The sequence below is a fragment of the Pyrgilauda ruficollis genome, unplaced genomic scaffold (genome assembly GCF_017590135.1).
Source record: "Pyrgilauda ruficollis isolate IOZ18807 unplaced genomic scaffold, ASM1759013v1 scaffold68, whole genome shotgun sequence".
Classification (NCBI taxonomy): domain Eukaryota; kingdom Metazoa; phylum Chordata; class Aves; order Passeriformes; family Passeridae; genus Pyrgilauda; species Pyrgilauda ruficollis.
The window spans coordinates 1596141-1613881 of NW_024528599.1; the positions used below are offsets into that span (position 1 = coordinate 1596141).

At 38.6% G+C, this 17741-nt stretch overlaps 1 protein-coding gene across 5 annotated transcripts in view; it reads right to left on the reverse strand.

Annotated features, from left to right (window-relative positions):
* Window positions 1–1595: 1595 nt before the first annotated feature.
* Window positions 1596–17741, reverse strand: part of ZNF407 (zinc finger protein 407) — a 333732-nt gene continuing 317586 nt past the window's right edge. For all 5 annotated transcript variants that reach the window (XM_041484804.1, XM_041484806.1, XM_041484807.1 and 2 more), the window contains one exon: window positions 1596–4143. In XM_041484804.1, the coding sequence (XP_041340738.1) occupies window positions 2795–4143 (1349 nt within the window). In that variant the 3' untranslated portion in view covers window positions 1596–2794. The remainder of the gene's footprint in view (window positions 4144–17741) is intronic.

Below are 17741 nucleotides of genomic sequence, written 5' to 3' on the forward strand. Positions count from 1 at the left end.
TAGGCACCTTCCTAAATCCACCACACAAGTTCTGTGACGCTTCCACACTGATTGCTGCCTGTGGCAGAGGGTCCCAGCAGCTTCTGAGCCTGCTCCTGGACATGTCACAGGTGCCTCACCCGCTCCATGCATGGCCCTTGCAGGGTCAGGGCCTTTTCAGGTGCTGCTCTACTCTACGTGCCTCCCTCTGCTGCCTAATCTTCCCTGTTTTCCAAGGCAGAAGGCATGGGAATGCTTGGAAGATTCATGGAACAATCCAGCTCATCTCCTCCCACATTATGATCTGGGACAATGCCAGGAGTTCTGGCACAGGAGGGAGACAAATGCCAGAGGTGTTTCCTAGGTGCTGGAAGAGACCTGCCATAGCCTCAGCTGTCAGTGTGTGGCAGAGAGCGTTTAGCATGGGGCTGAGACAATCCATGGAGGCCTTAAGCACGATGACAGCACAGGAATGAATGTCATCCTTGATTTCTAATGTTACATTTGTAGGGCACTAATAAGTTAACTTTAAAGTGCACATTAGAAAGAAGAAAAAGAAAAAAAGGCCCTAGGAAAATATTAGCTCTCCTGATCAGACTGCACTCAGAGAAAAGTATCGTTAACCTGAGCTCCCAGGTAATTACAGCACATGGTAGGTTAGTGAATCCTTCCCAGTGCTCCCAAGCACAGGAACATCTACCACCGGGGCTTTTTTTTATGCAAAGGTCTGCTCTTTTCATTGTGCATACAATGTGATTGCTGGTTTGACACTGCAGGCTACACTGGTTTTATGAAGGATTAAATGCCACCTGAGACATATTTATCCCAAATAAATCACAAATGGTAAACTGCAGCATGTCAGTGTCAACACCCTGTACTGCAGCAGAAAGGTTAGCCATACAGGACTAAGCACAGCGAAGAATTAGCATCCAAGCTGCAAGACCACAGGGCTACAGTTAACAGGAGAAATGATCAAGAAGAAATATTTCCACTGAAAAACATTCAGTTTTTTGAACATCTGTGAGAGTCTTGCAGAGGGCCATCATTTTGTAAAGGTCACCTTTTTCCTGATAACAAACGGGAGTTGATCCTGTCACTGTTTGCTGAAGACAGTATTTAAGAGTAAGTGAACAGCCTGTCACTTTTAAGAAAGATGAGCAAGTCAAACTCGCCTAATTATGAATCTTGATGTCTAACTTGAAATTTACTTTTTTGGGGCTTTGACAAAGACACAACCTCAACTCTTGGAAAATAACAAAATTTGAAAAATAATAATAATAAGAGATGAAGAGGCAGCAGGATCTTATAGCCCCAGAACGAAGCACCTTTTCTCAGCAGCTCTATCAGAAAATACATTTTTAAGCAGTTGCTTCAGGAAGGAACTATTGTTTTACCCCACCCCAACTTTCTTACAGTTGATAATTTTAAGATATTAAACATGATAGAAAACCCAGTTATCTCTAGAGTCAGCATGGCTTATACCCTAAACACTTACACTATTATATTAAGCATGCATGAGGCACACTTCAGAAATTAGATTCTTTTATCTTTATCTATCTAGCAAGCTAGAGAAAGGAAAAGAGAAAAGAGAAAATGCACAGACATAACAGATAGCATTCGTTTGCTCCTGCTGAATGCCAGTTCTGTTTATTGTTTAATATTAAAAATCATGATGCTTCATTTTAATGCTAACATTTTATTTGAAAGACAAAAAAAAATCCCCAAACCTTGCCAGTTTATATTTTACATTTTTTCTAAAGAAACAGAAGCAGTTTTATCATGAAACAAATTTTTTCAACATGAACTTGCATTGAACAATTGCAGTATATCCACAAGTAAATAACTGACATTCTGGACTAAGCAAGAAATACAAGGTCACCTTTTTTTTCCCCCTACTTGTTAATGTCAATGTCAGAATTTTCTTTAAAAATCCTCCTAACATTTGAGAAGTAGCTCACAAAATGAACTGCAAAGTGGTATTTATATGAAGCACTAGTTATAAGAAAAGCAAAACACTGACAGTGACAATATTTTTTTCAAAAAATGCACATTTCTTATGTAGGACTCTCATCTAAAATTAAGTGGAAGTTACAGGCATCAAGTTCTTCTTCCCAAATATGTATAATCAAGGATTTTCTGAAGTGTAGCTTTTTTGAGCTCTTCTTCAGGGAAAGTCTAATGTGCTCATGAAAGAGCAAAGTACTATGAAAACTTTCATTTTAGATGCAAAAAAAATCTGTATTTTGATGACATATTTTTAGCCGAGCATGTTTTAAAGTAAGATTTTAGAAAGCAAAATGTCACCTGTTCTACTTTAAAATGAAGAAGGGCACCCCATATCGTATGTATGCTTACCTGTTCACCTTGTTATTGTGGGGTTTATATTTTTTTGCATATTCATCTGTTCACAAAATGTACATGTAAGTGCAATTATTTTACTCCTGTGATTATGTTATACAAAAATGACAGAAGGCAGGGAATTACCCTGAGATAAAACAACATTAAGACAAAAACATCAACAAAGAAAGCACTGAACAGAACAATTTCTACTTTGGGCAGGAGGCTTTTTATCCTGTTTTGTACCCTAGTATACTTGTTGTATAATAATCACATATAATACTTCTTAGAGCTATTGTAACAAAATTGTATTATCCTCTTCAGGGAACTCCTCCTATTAGCAGGACATGTACTTGTTACCTGGTTTGGAGGAGGTTCTACTGAGAAGGCTTTACAGAAAGCGTTCCAGGAATACAGTGCCTCCATGATTCTGGTAATATCCAGCTCTGCTCTGCACCCAGCCTACAAGTGAGGCTCTTCATGCTTCTTGTACTTTGTTATAATCTCTCTGGCCCTCAATTACCTGTGAGCCACCCTCTGTATAAATGACCATGCTTGTTAACTGTTCTCTCGCTCTATCAGGGGCTACAGCTTCTGCTTTTATAGCAGTACCAGCCTGCAGAATGTCTTGGGACCCAGCTGTCTCTATCACAGTGTGTGAGTACACACCAGGCTCATCCTGCATGTCTGGCAATTCTGTGACGATGTAGTGTGTTGCACCTTCAGAGAAGTCACCATCAGAACCCTGAGCCATGGCTTGAGCTAATTCTTCGCTGACAATGATCTGTGATATTTGCCCATCCGACTCCACTAAATCCATGTGTTCGCTCTGCACACTGAGCGTGTGGCTACCAGCTTCCTGCATAATTATCTGAGAACCTTCTCCAGCTACCATATGCACAGTCCCCTCCTCATTTACAATGACCTGGGTGACACCTTCTTTCATGAGCTGGTCGGCCGCAGCTGTGTCACACACAGCAAACTGCAACACTCCTTGCACCATGTTCTTGAAGGCAGCCTGAGCTCTCTCCTGAGATGCAATTATAGCCGATGGGTGCATGACCCGTGTCACTACCTCCATAGGTTTGGTATCTTCCTGAGTCTCCTGAACTTCATGGAACATTTGTATTTCTTGTCCCTCTGCATCACTGGGAATGCTGGGCATCTCTGGGTTCGGCATTTGCAAGAAGTCTTTGTGACCAGACCTGCATCTGTCAAGGAGTTCGGATTTGTTTTCCGCTTCACCCAGCTCTGTCACAGCACAAAGCAGGGCATCTAATGCTGAGGAGGACTCCGGAGGATGGACTGTAGCCTCAGAAGCATCTAAAACTTCTTGTCGCATTATCTGCTGCAGTACCGTGCTGCTGGACTCAGGCACGGCATCTATTTGAACGGCCTCCTCCATGTCAGCTCCCGCTCCTTCAACCACCACCACCTGTGTGGCACCATCTGCTAACTGCTCTGTAAGGATCTGCTCAGGAACCACACTACTCACGTGGGAGCTGTTTTGGTTTGTGGCTATGACTTGCCCGTCCTCCGTAATGTGGACCACCCTGGCCATCTGCCCCGCCATCGCCAGCGTCTGCAGGGTGGCCGCTGCTGTCTCTTCCACGGAAGCGTCGATGGCGAAGTCACCATCGTATCCTTGAATGATAATGAACTGCTGAACTTCCTCAGGGGACTGCGGCTGTCTTCTGCTGCCCTGAAAGGCCTTCTCCTTCACTGGAGAAACCTCCCCCAGTGCTGCCGCGGTAAAAGGGCTCGTGGTTTCCACAAAGGTTGCTCCTTGCCCCTTCAGTCGGCACTCATAGGACTTGGACACAATGCCTACAAGACAAAATACGCTGTTAACATGGTATCATGGCAAGTATCAGTTCACTACTGTAACAAATTGTAGCTAAATGGAAAAAAATTCCCTGACAATTTTTAGATTTCATTGACAGAAAACATAGATAAAATGAGCAAATGAACAAAACCAATTTGCATGTTTTCCAAATAACATATTTACAGGTTGAAATAATTGCTGAGTGTAACAATGCTGCAGCTTATTAACAATTTAAATGTGTTTTCAAAAATATTCTGTAAAAAAAAAGCCCAGATGAATACAGTATACAGTTAAAAGCCGTATCTTTTATAGAAGATCCTATTGGTGATATTTCAGCAATTCAGTAATAAATTTTAGGATTGTATGTTACATTAAACATATCTTAGTGTGAGAAACTGTGACTGATCTTCTTAATACCCTGCTTTTGTTAGTGAGGTCATTGGCATGCTGTCATTTTGATGCCATCGTCTTCCACTTCCTTTTCCATCCAGCATCTTCTCCAGCTCGTGTGACTGACTCAGTCACTCACCTGGTAGTGAAAACACTCGGTAGTTTTCTTACCCTAAGTAGGATATTCTACAAAAATCTAACCCAGAGAACCCCCAATTACATATCTTAATTATTTCTGCATGAAATCAATTAACAAACTATAATGCCTGTAACCTCCATATTCCAGCTGCTTGCTGTGCCACCCAGTTTGGTTTTGTGTCATTGAAGGTTTCCTTCTCAATTCTCACCACTAACAATAAAGCTTCAGCAAGGCAAATGGTGCCCAAGGCTGTACAAACTCAAGGCCATCACCCTCCAAGCATGACCTACATGTTTTTGGGAAGATATAAAGGAGAGGACCCTGTGGCCAGCTTTGTGGATGTCCATAGAAGGACATCTCTATCCCTCTCTGTCTCCCCATGGCAGTGCCCTCCAGAAGCACCCAGGAAGCTCCTCCGTGTGCTGGGAGCAAGCTGTGGGATACAACCTGTGCACACAGAGAGAAGAATGGGTGCTGGACATTACAAACAAGGCGAGGGTCTAATGACAGATGGGCCTTGGGAAGGCTGATTAAGTCCATGCTGCTGAAACTGCCCATATCCACAGTCCAGTTTAAATTCACCTACACAAAATGAAATCACATCTCTGGAATAACAGGTGTAGCTTCTTACCACTAATGCAAATAGATATGCCATGGCTTGCTTGGGATAAAAACAGGCAAGAAAAGAAAGCAACACTTAAAGTGAAATTTCAGGCTAGCACTGTACTTTCCAAGCCAGTTCTAGTGAACAATGTGCTTCATTGAACTCAAGAGACCAAGAAAATTATACTAAAGCTGGTCTAAGGGGGCTCTTTCATTTCAAAGCATAGAGCTGTCAGACCCTGATCCCACAGAGAATTAAAATGGGCTCTAAAAAACAGACTCATTTGCTTAAAGGTAAAGTTCACACTTAGAAGCTGATTTACTCCAAGACTGAATACTTGGTGCCTTGCAGATTCTAGCAACTTGCTATGTTAAGACACATATCAAGCTAAAATTCCAAAATAACATCAATAATTAAAAGACCAAGGTCTTATACTGCTATCTATCTATCTATCTATCTATCTATCTATCCATCCATCCATCCATCCATCCATCCATTCTTTTTTCAATTACAGAGCTTCTGGTGGAGAACTGCACTGTGAAGCACAAAGAAGTAATTTTGTCAAGCTGAAAGGCTACAAATCACCTTCACAAATCTATACTGACGCCATACAACTTTCTTCTTCCTAGTTTGCAAGACAGTTTTTTAAATTTTCTTTGGAATAGAAAATTAACAATTTAAACCATTAGAGTGTTTGCAGATGATGCTGCATAAAAATCTGGCCCATGCAATTGTAGTACATTTTGTCAGGTATTAAGCAAGAAGTAAGCTTACTGTGGTATACAGCTTGTTCTTATTCCCCCTTTTTCTGTGCTCTCTGTAGGCACTGACATTCACATGACCCCCAAAAGAGCAGAAAAGTAGGAAGGGGAAATCAACATAAAATGACAATTATCCTCCACATTTTGTAATAGAGTATAAGTAATTAATTCTCTCAGGAATCTTGCTTTGTTGACAAGATAAAAGAGGAGCCTGCCAATGATGTGGCACAAAATCAAAATAACTCCACAAATCATGCATTTTCTACTGGATTTCAAAATCAAAATAACTCTACAATGATAATTTTCACATGCACATACACTAAAATCATGATATCTTTCTCTAAAGATCATAATAATTTAATAAGGACACAGAATCTGTGTATTGGGGAGAGGCTCTGGTCTGGGGAAGGGAAAGAAAAAGGAAATTCACCCTGTTTTCATCTCCTCAAATAAATGCCATGCCTGTGAATCTATGCAACTCCAGTCTTTACTGTGCAATTGTATGGGAAGTCTCCTGGGTGAGGAGCTATCTGGTGAATCCCTCGCAGCACTGATAATTATGCCATTCTGACTGCTTACTTAATCTATTTGAATCCAGAGGTGAGTTAAGCCACTTCCTGACCATTAAAGTAAACTACATGGGTAAATACTGCTGTCAGTAAGGGGTGTGATGAAGCTTAACTACACCAACATCTTAACCTCAGCTCAGCGCAACCCCAGCTATTCCATCACAGTTCATAAATGCGATTGCAGGTCCATCTTTTGATTCAGCAATTTAATAACTTCGAGTGCTGTCAGTACTGCTTTGAAAAATGGCTCCTATAAAATGTAACAGCCTCAATCAGATTGTAAAAGATTCACCCACTGAAGATTCTTCCATTTCAACTATAATGAATTAATGTTGAGCTGTGTAGAAGTTCAAGTGTCATTTAAACTAATGTGAATCTACTGTAACTTTAAATTTTAACTGGACTATGACCAAGAATTTACTGGGAACATCAACTTCAATTTTAGTGATTTTTCATGGTAAATATGAATTGCAGATTTTACTGGTTTTCTTTTGTTTCAACAGTGAAAAGCCAAGTAGGGAAGGTATTTAGAAAACAACAGATTTTGAGGCTTAGCTGCTATTCTTATAATGAAGCACTGGAATCCAACACAACATTAGTAGGAATTTTTATGCATTTAAGGAACATGTCACATTATTGGACTGTATGTAGCAACAAACCATGTTGTCCCAGTAAACCCAGCCTGCCTCTCGCCCCCTCTTAACAGTTAAAGAGAAGGGGTAAGTGTTGGTTGACACGGCAAACATAAGCTGCAATACAAGCCCACATTAATATTGGGAAAAGTGGACTTGTTGCTGATTGCATGTCATTGCAAATTAAAAAGATACACAAATAGGCATTAAAATGACAAAATATAATGATACAAGAGCTCATATTCAGACAATTTGTAAGGAGGTGTTTCATATCTAGGGGTGCAATGATCAGAGAATTGGTTTCTTTCCAAGAAGTCTGTCATTTCAGCAGAGCCATTATTTATCAGTTGGAGTCCTGAGCGACTGTTAGTTTTTTATTTGAAAATGTCAGGATATTTTAGACATTAAATCCATATTCACAGGTTATTTTAATTCTCTGAGACCACAAACTCCTGAAATAGGGCTAAAAGAAATGCTTTGATGTTTAATGTGTGTCTGGGAAACTAGAAATAGGGCTTAGTACCTTTTCCCCTCTCTCTTACTCAATACCTGACTTCCTTTTGTGTGTCTGTTTTATTCTTTTGTTACTGTCATCATTTGTTCCCTGCAGAATAAATACCTTATTCTTTTGTTAAGCTTACATTTAATTAAAATGTACAGGATTTGTGCAGTAAACTCGAATGAAACAAATAAAACAAGGGCCCCCTCTCTTGAAGGCATACGTTGTGAATGAAAAATGTCATTACAGACTAAAAAATTTTGCAGTAAACAGGGCCTACAGAGAGAAGTTTCCCCCGTAATGACATCCATAAAATACACAAATGGCACTTTTAGTACCATCCTGAATATGGCATTTTCTGTGCTCTACACACAATCTAAATGGTTTGATCATAGAGCATAATACTCCATTGGGTTTATAGAACAATCAATGTTCCATAAAATGATGTATTTATCCAATAGTAGGCTCAGCAGTTACTGGTGTATGACATTGTAGGACACTGGCTTTGTACTCTTCAGCAGCACACATGCTGGCTGTAAAACTTATCTAACACTACTTCAACAACTTCATCTCATCTGTGTCAAGTAATTTGTTGAAGCCTCAGCTTGGTTTAAAAAAACTTGTAATAAAAATTCATAGAATTTTCAGGAGAATGAAAGCTGATGACAATAGAAAGGTCACATTGTGGCGCCACTCGAGGGGTCGGGGGTCAGCTGCAGTTCTAAAACAGAAAGTAGATTTCATGCATCGTGTAGCAGATAAAGATGGCATTAAGGAGACTTGTCTCAGAAAGAGACGCGTAACGCGTGAGGAAAGTCTGGGCTAATATTATATGTAAAGCACCACCTTGCTCTCAGCCAGCAGCCTCTTTAGAATTCTAATCCTTCCCCAAAACTTGCAGCAAGCGGCTGTGTGTGGTGAGGCTGGGCTGAGGACATCCTTCACAAGGAGCACCTTTAGGACAAAGCAGTAAGTCATAAATGAAATAATCTATTATGACGACGGAAATGATCTGCATTTACACAGCTAGCTTAAAACAGCTATTTTTCCTTTTCTGTAAAAGTTCTAGGAGGCCTGATTTATAGTCCCCTATTCAGCAACACTTAATTTTTCATACTTTGGTCATTAGGTATATTATTTATTGACACAAACAAACATTTTGTATCTGCCAAAATGCAACGAATATTAAATAATGTGAATGCAAAGAAACATCTTTTCCTTCAATTAAATGCAATCTGTAAGGAATTTAAAAGATTTTTAAAAATTGCCTTATGTCTAACGTCACTTGAAGAAACTACTGATTTTCTTATTTTAAAAGTTATTGTCTACATGGCAGCAATACAATATTTTGAATGGTACAGTAAGTACACTTCTCCAATTCATAAAGTAATATAACTTATGCCTTCATAAAGTTACAAGTTTCTGCTCTGTTTTCTTTCAATTATTTTTGTAATGATCTACCTCTACTTCAATTAATTAAGTATGGTCTAAGAACTGTGGCATAATTTGGGATTCTCTGATTTTCAGAGGCCATAATAATAAGATGCATTTTTCAGATCTCTTTTCCTTGACCATAGTAAAAATTGTTCTTTATCATTTGCAAACTTTTATGTGCAAGCGGTGTAAAAGGTCAGCATTTTTTAAACCAGCTAGTTAAGCTAGTAAATAAGAGGTTGTGAAGGCTCATTTCATTCATGTCTACTGCTGAAGGAAAGAAAATATGATGGGTCAAACCGAGAAGTGAAATAAATCAGCAACCCAAAATGGCCCAGTTACGACTATTATGTCCACAAAGGCAGCAAATATTTGTAAAGCAATACAAATAAGTATACCTATAGGGGACTTTACCATCTCCCTAAGAGACATAAAAAAATTCCACCACTGACACAAATTACATAAATCTCAAGAGAAACCAATACAACAAGGCTTCATTTTTCCCCCCTTTCAATATACCATTACTGAAAAAAAACCCCAACAAAAAATCTCAAATAATGTTCATAGTTTATTTTATACTTAAAAATCCAGTAATGTCATGTTTCAATGCTGAAACTCAAAACAGCCCTAGCTTCTAGTTTTGTCCTTAACCACTCAATCATGTTTGGAAACTTCAAGGTCTTCTAAGAAGTGCTTGAATAAAGGATGAAGTTTTAACATTTCAGGTATCTTAAAAAGCAGCAGATGTCCTTTAGCTTTCTAAAAATGTGAAAGAAAGTACTCTTGTAATATTTTTTCTTTTGAAAAAGACTGAAATTTCCTGCTTGCTATTTTTACCTTCCACATCTTACAGAACTATGTCAACAGCCACAAAAAGACACAAAAGAAAAAGACAACCACCAAATTAAATAGCCAAGCTGTTCAGTTAGGGTGTTTAGGCAGTTTGTTTGGTTTGGTTTAGTTTCACTTCAGTGTCTAATTAACCTTTGGGAAAAGGCCTTCTCTAGAAAAAATTTCAGTTTCTCTTTTCCTGCACTCAAGGTCAAAAATGAACACTATAGAGCACAGTGTTACAGACAGAATGCAAATAAAAAATATACATACCAAAACTTCCACTGATCGTGGCAAACATGTACAGTGTGAACCTGCAGAATAACTGGTTTACTTGCAAACCACTTTTCTCTTTACCTGCTTGCCACCATGCAGGCTGCTCTTCTCAGCTCTGATGTGTGAGCAAAAACCTCTCTGTGGCATATGCAGCAATTACCTACACGGGCAAGCAGCATCAGGAATGCATCTGGAGTATTTCAGCTATGTCTTCCAGTGCAATTTAGCAGCTTGAGATGAGGATAGCCAGTCTGGACATTTCTTGGCAGTCCAGCTTCAAAGACTACTCTGGCCCTCAGTTTGGGAACAACTGACATTGATGATGCTCGTATGCTCTCTTTCTGTTTTATCCCCTGCAGTGCAAATGGAGAGTGCATTTTTAGCGCTTCTAAATCAGAATCCAAATTTCAAGGGGTTCTGGTTGTGCTTGGTCAAACCAGACATTTCTGTTTTTTAGGCAGATAGAACATACAATATAATATGAAAAATAACACACTAATATGAGAAGAATCAGGGGAAAAAACCCCGAAGCTCTGCTCATAGGGAAAATGATCTGGATTTCTGAAATAGGTCTAATGCCAGGCACTAACGGTTTTGTCAAAAAAAGGAAAAAACCTTTTTGTCATTGTTATCTCAGCAGAAGTTTTTGTTTTTCAAGAATATATACATTCAGATCCTGGTTGTATAAACATTTATTTATCAAGAGTAATGCTTACTGCCATAGTTAGCCTCAATAGTCTCAAAGGGACTAAACATGGTTGCTTGCATTATGCATTGTGTTTGCATAATCAGGCCCTTGGGATTAACAATTCTGAGAATGGCTGGCCTTCCCTAATGTTTGATGTACATATATGAAAAAAAAAGAGAACAGACACTTGGAAGGGATACCCAAAATAAAACATCATGCTATTAAATGATCAAGCAGAAATTGTATTCTTCGGCATACCTATCAACTATGAGTATCGTGATTCTCTGTGTTTATCTATTCTGATTTATGCACCTTTCAGTAAAAAGAAGCACCTGTTCTTTGCTTGAGGGCACATCTCAACCCATATAAAAAGCACAGCAGTTTTTAGGAGGAATGCTTGGGAATAACTACAGATAGTAAGTTTCCCTAGTCCTTTTTGTTAGTTAAGACAGCAGAAACTACCATTTCAAATGTGATAGTCATATCTGTATTTCATTTACAAATTCAACTATGTTACAGCTATATTCATATCTTTCCAGAGTAAATTATGAGAAATAACCATTTGTCTTCATTGTAGACACTTTTGCATGTATAGTAGAAAACAAACCTCTATTCAATAACTGCACAGAGGCACCATTAAAATCAAATTTACAGTAAACAGAACCTGCAGCTGGGGTAAAACACTAACTGTTAGTATTTTAATTATCAGTGAAGCTTTCGGAGGTCTAACATCTGCTCATAGCCAAATGACAGCAGCTGCTTGTGTACACTTAAAACAACATGAATTTCTTCTATAAATATTAAAATGAATTGTATGTCGTGTGTTCATTGCGGCTATATTCCTATTAAGCTGTTTAAGTATATAGGGTATTCTGAACTTCTTTCTTGTGGCAAATTCATAAAGGGCTGACCTCCTCAAAAGAATGAGAGGCAAAGGCAGCAAAAATTCTTGAGTCTGTAAATTGAAAATGTTTAGAGACAGTACTGGAGGTCACCCGCTGCCAAGACACTGCTGGTAAATGCTAACAAAACATCAGCAGTAAGTTCTGATCATTGTGCACTACAGTAACTTCAAGGACAAGACTGCCCAGCATGCAAAGTGTCAGGAGTCCAAGGGATGGCTTATATCAAAAGCTAATGCTCATCTACTAAGTGAAGCAATTAATGCATTATCTTACTTGGAAAAAAATACTGTTTTCAATGTCCAAAACATTGGAGGAGATGAGCGTGCTCTCTTTTGTGGACTTCATCAAAAGCATACTGGAATGATCCCTGATTTGTACGAATAGAAGCAATAAACTGTCACGAGGAAGAAACTATACTGGCCCAATATGAGATTTTGCTAAAAAGGGCAAGCTTCATAACTTAATTTTGCAGCTTTTTATCTAGGCACTGACATACAGTTGATATTTTACTTTTAGTCTCTCACCTGCTTGGGAATACAGGAAAGAAAACTGGAGGAGTGACATGCATTTAGTTAAGCCGCAGAGTCTGGCAGAGTGTAAGGAAGAGAGCATTACAACCAGTTCCAGAAGAAAAGGGAAGAGGGTTTTATAGCTTTCACTTTACAGGTTTTCAGTGGAGAAAGATCTGTTTCTTTGCTTTTACAACATCAAGTGTAATGCCAGTGGCAAATAATGTTTATGTATTTTCACAACAGACCTACAGCTCGAAAGGAGCACTACAATAATTTAGTCTGAAAGCTGTAGGTCACGCCAAGCTGTGTTTTGGAAAAAAACCCAACATGATTAGACGCTTCAGCCTTACATGTACAATCACAACACAGGATCAGCCATGAGTACAGCTGTCTCCTCAGTGGTACCTGGCTTAAGATGAAGGTGAATTAATTGTGAAGGCAGCTCCCAAACTTCTGACATCAGATTTCCCACCCCAAAAGTCAGTCTCAGTGCAACATGACAACATATGAAGAGGAAGGAATAGGGCTGGTTATATGTGGGACAGTTTCAATGCACAGGGCTTCCCCTTTGCTGCCCTTCACTCCTCCTGAGGCACTTGACAACATCAAGGCTTACCATGCCCAAAGTGATGAGTGTCAGAAAACATGCTAATTTTTCACCTCAGAGTGAAAAAGGTCTTGCAGTAATGCTGGGATTATTTAGGAAGCATGAAGCAAGAGTACTTGCTGGTTCTGGGAGGTTAGATAGGTAGGTATGTAGACGCTGGAGAGATGGGTAACTTTTATACCACTTTCAAGGGTCAAGTTCATGACAAAGTCTTCTTTTCATGATTCACCTCTGGTGAAGGATAGAAGCAACATGTTTCCAAAATATTTTCAAAGGAAGAACTGTTCTGTAATTGACCCTTCTGCTGACAGAAATATATTTTCAGTACTATGGATAGAGTAGCACTTAAATGAACGGTCTTCCACTTCCAGTGTTAGAAAGCACAAGGCAGGACGTAGGTAAAGCGAGACAGAAGATACCAAAGCTGGCACTTTCTGGGCTGTCACTGAACACTGCTGATGCAGGAACTGCAAGATGGTCTATGTGCCTGGGCTGCATGGGAGATGCAAAGTAATCTGTTGAACTGCAGCTCTCCCAAAGGGCTCAGAACCTCCTTACCATGTTGCTAGCACTTGGCTGCAAAGCTGTGTGTTCAAGAGCTGAATAATTACTCTGTTGACAAGGCTACCTAAATTGTTGCTTAACTAGAGGTAGAAATCAACAGCTTTTAGATAACACAGGGAGCTAATGCCAAACTGGAAGTGTGAACATCAATACAAAGAAAACCAGAATATAGCATAAGTAAATAAGAAAATAATAATGCAAGACCAAACTTGTGCTACTGCATACTAGCACTTGTGGAAAAAATAAATATGCAAAAATTATATTCAATGAGAGACAAGTCCCTTGAGAATTGTAATGCTGAAGAAATTTAAAGAATGACAGTGTTCATCAAATTACATATGAGTTTATGAAATGTAAAACAGGAAAAGAAAACAGGCCAAAGCAATTTTTAATTGCACATTCAAAGGCACATCTGCTGCACATTGTTCTGGTACAGATACAACTAAGTTATGTATTGATCTTCTAGAAGAGAGATCTTAACTAAAGAATATTCAGAATAGTAAAACAAGAACTGTTAGGAGTTTGACTTGAATGTAAATATTGAAAGTTTGAATGGAAATATTGAAATATTGAAAGTGCAGATATTCTGGCTACATAATCTGCAAATGCTCGAGAGGGAGGAAACTTTTTGTCCCTATTTGATAAGCATAATCTTATTTTGATGAAAGACTAGAATGTTCATGTCATACTGCAGGAAGATGGTTAGACATGGTGAGAAATGGAAAGTTAATTCAGCTTCCTCATCCACTTTTACATGCCAGGGTGATGAAGCTCCCAGATGGAATAAATAGACTGTACGATAGTTAAGAGTATGACTTAACCCAGCCCATCACCATTTATATTGCAAATCCATAATATTCCAGAATAATTCAGTGAAAAGCATTGTTCTGCAGGAACTACTTAGATAACTTTTGTAAATATCTCCATTCTGAACTAAAGTTCACTCAAGACTGTGGTGCCTTAAGTCTTAATACCCAAAGAACTTACAATGACTGTCAATCATATGAAGCACGAATCCTAGTCAAATATGGATTAGTAAACAACCCCTGCCACTCTATCAGGTCATCTCATGAGCTCTTTTAATTTTTTTCCCTCCTGAGATCCAACTTAGACTAGGAAAAGAGTGAATATTTTAAAATTAAATAATGAGCATATTTATCTAAAATATTTTAAAATGCTACTTAGTTCTCAATTCTGAAAGCACTTGTTCAAAAATTTATTATCTATGTCTGTCTCCAACCAAAGGCAAGTAATGCTTAAAACCATGCTAACTAAAAGATGTCAGGTGGTTTGAAAACACCATGGTTCACTTGTCTGTAGCATGGTGCATGCTGCAGTGAATGCCATCATTCTGCTGTGAATGCCATCATCCCTAGGACCTGGTACAGCACCCTTAGCGACAGCACGAATGAAGCCAAGCACTTTTTTACTCTTGCTGGAACTTAATTCACATTTTTTTTCTACAGTAGACAAAATTTCAGAGGAATTCATGATCATTTCTACGAAAGCAGTAAAGCTTGGGATATTTGACAAAATGGAGACCAGGTAACATCTCCACCAAAAAAAAAAAAAAAAAAAACCAAAAAAAAAAAAAAAACCCCAAAAAAACCCCAAAAAACCCCAAACAAAAAACCAACCCCAGAAGCCTGGAGCGAGATATCTGGAAGATCTGATTTTCAAAAGCACTAAGAAACTAATGGCTCCTGCTGACACTTTTGTTAAAAGGTTATTTCAGCTCCCTTTTAAAAAAATATTTCTTACTCTTTTTCCAGCTACTGTAGTTTAGTGAGCTCAGAGTTTTCTAACTTCTGGTATGGAACAGACCAATTGCCAGGACTCGTTGTGGTTTGTTATTTCAAGTCTGTGCAGATTACAGAGTTTGGGAGCAGCCCATGGCATCACAGGTTGAAGCAGCTGCTGCAAGTCACAGGTAGGCATTACAGATTCAGTCGCTATAACTTTTGGGATATGCTCCAGTGCTCCAAAACCCACTGAGGTCCACCATTTCTTTCTTTCTTTAAGGCTCCAAGTACCCTTAAAACATTTTTCAAGTGCTTCTACTGAAATAAAAAGACTTTAAAGATATTTGAATATTATTTTCTTTATAAAAAGAAAATGCACATATGAAAATGTACACAGACAGAACAAAAATTATACCAATGTCTAAAACAACAAGCTAAAAGAAGTTCAAAATTAATGTTTTTCTTCTTTCATGTTATTTTTTCTAGGGCCTCTCACAATAGAGTGAATTTTATAAAAGATTTTTAGGTATTTTTGCATAAAGCTGATTTCCTCAATACAGAATTAGGAAGCAAAATAAAATTGGCCTGCTTTCCACTAGAGCTAGGCACAAGAACATGCAAATGCAAACTGAACAGAACAGACTTAAAATCTAATAGCATCTATCTAAAACTGTATCTCGTGAATTGCTCACAATTGGTAACATATTTATCACTAAATAACACCATAAAAATGGAAAAAGCATTATACTAACTTTTCAGGCAGAAAAGTGAAAAACAACAAGAAGTGTGTTGCCAGGGTCACAGAAGAATTCCAAGGTGTGCTGAGACCCAGTTTTAAATCTTAATCACTGCATTATCATTTCTTAGGAGAGCCTATTGTCAACTCCAAGAGTTGAGGTACTCCATTTACCCACCGGGAAGCTCTAGTCACATCACTGCAATTTTCCTGATAATGCCCTGTCAATGACTCAACCCCACAAGAGGAGTTCAGTGTCCATGTATCCTATAATGAGGAATGCCGGGCTGCAATCTCTGCTGAGATTGTCATACGTGTCCACTGATACCATCTGCAATTACAGAATTTTATGAGATGGAAACTGGTTCATTATGAAAAAGACTCAAGCCTACCAGCTCATTTCACAGATGTCAGATGGCAGACTTCCTGCTCATCGCAATTCTTGCAAGTGCAGAAGAAGGGGCCTGTAGTTAGACTTCTGGGAATTAAGCATAGAGCTAATGCTAAGCACGGCTCTAAGTTGGACCCTGTTAGCTCCAGTCCAAGCCATTCAAAACAGGGACATAGATTCCTGCATTTCAGCTTCACAAGGGCCAAACCAGGACAGCTAGTTCCCAGAGGAAGGCAGACACAAACTTAATTAAATATCACTTTTGCCCTCAGCCAAACACATATCTCTCAAACTGAATTAAGCTTGATTATAACTAAGCAAAATAATTACATCAATATTTTCAAATGTATCAGCTGAATTCCATTTTGAATTGTCACCCATTTAAATAAATGAATGAATACATTCCTTTAGAAAAGTTAATGTATATTATGGATGACTAAGCATTTTTGTATTTTTAACACGTATTATTTACTTTCTTTAAATAGTTTTCTCCAAAACTTCATTGTTACATTTCAGAGGTATGTGTAGTGTGGAAAATGTTGTTGATAAACCTTTCTCCTTAGAGAGTAATCCCTCTCATACAGACATTCTTTTGCACTCTCAGAAAATGATATATTCATCTTCAAATCTGGTAACTATTAGTTTAAACAAACATCTTAATTTCAGACATTTCAGTCTATTTAAGAACACAGAAATTAAACTAATTCTCCATTTTCTCTGAAAGAAGCACAGATTTCTTCTACAGCTTTCAAGAAATGAAGGACTGTTTGCTATAGTGCAGCCCCCTCCACTCCTTCCAAAACCAGCCTGTTTCTGTTGGAGGTGACCCTTGCTGCATTTATTCATTCCCTTTTTAACAACAGACCACAGAAAAATCCAAGGTAACAGAGTGTTTAGCAAGAGGACTTAAAATATTAAATGTAGGCTATAGCACTACTTCAAGCTCTGGGTGAACTCTGACACTCTGAAGACTGAATGGAAGGTGCTGATGCCAATCTCTATCATCCTAAATACCGGGGAATCTGCTTGTTTGACAGACTTGCTTTCTCCTCGTGCAACTACCTCAAGTGGCAGTGACAGACATGCTCCAACCATGGTCTCTGGCCTTTCATGGGCTGGTTTCCATAACAAAGATGCACTCCCACTTGGTCAATTTATCACAACCTCCTCAAACACTTCCCCTCCCACACATGCACTTGGTATCCCCACAGCCTCATCAAGAAAAAACAGACCAGAAGCCCACCAACCATACAAAAATTATATTGCAGATTTGTAGATTAATGGGCTGATTCTGGCATCTCAATTCAAATGGATTTACAA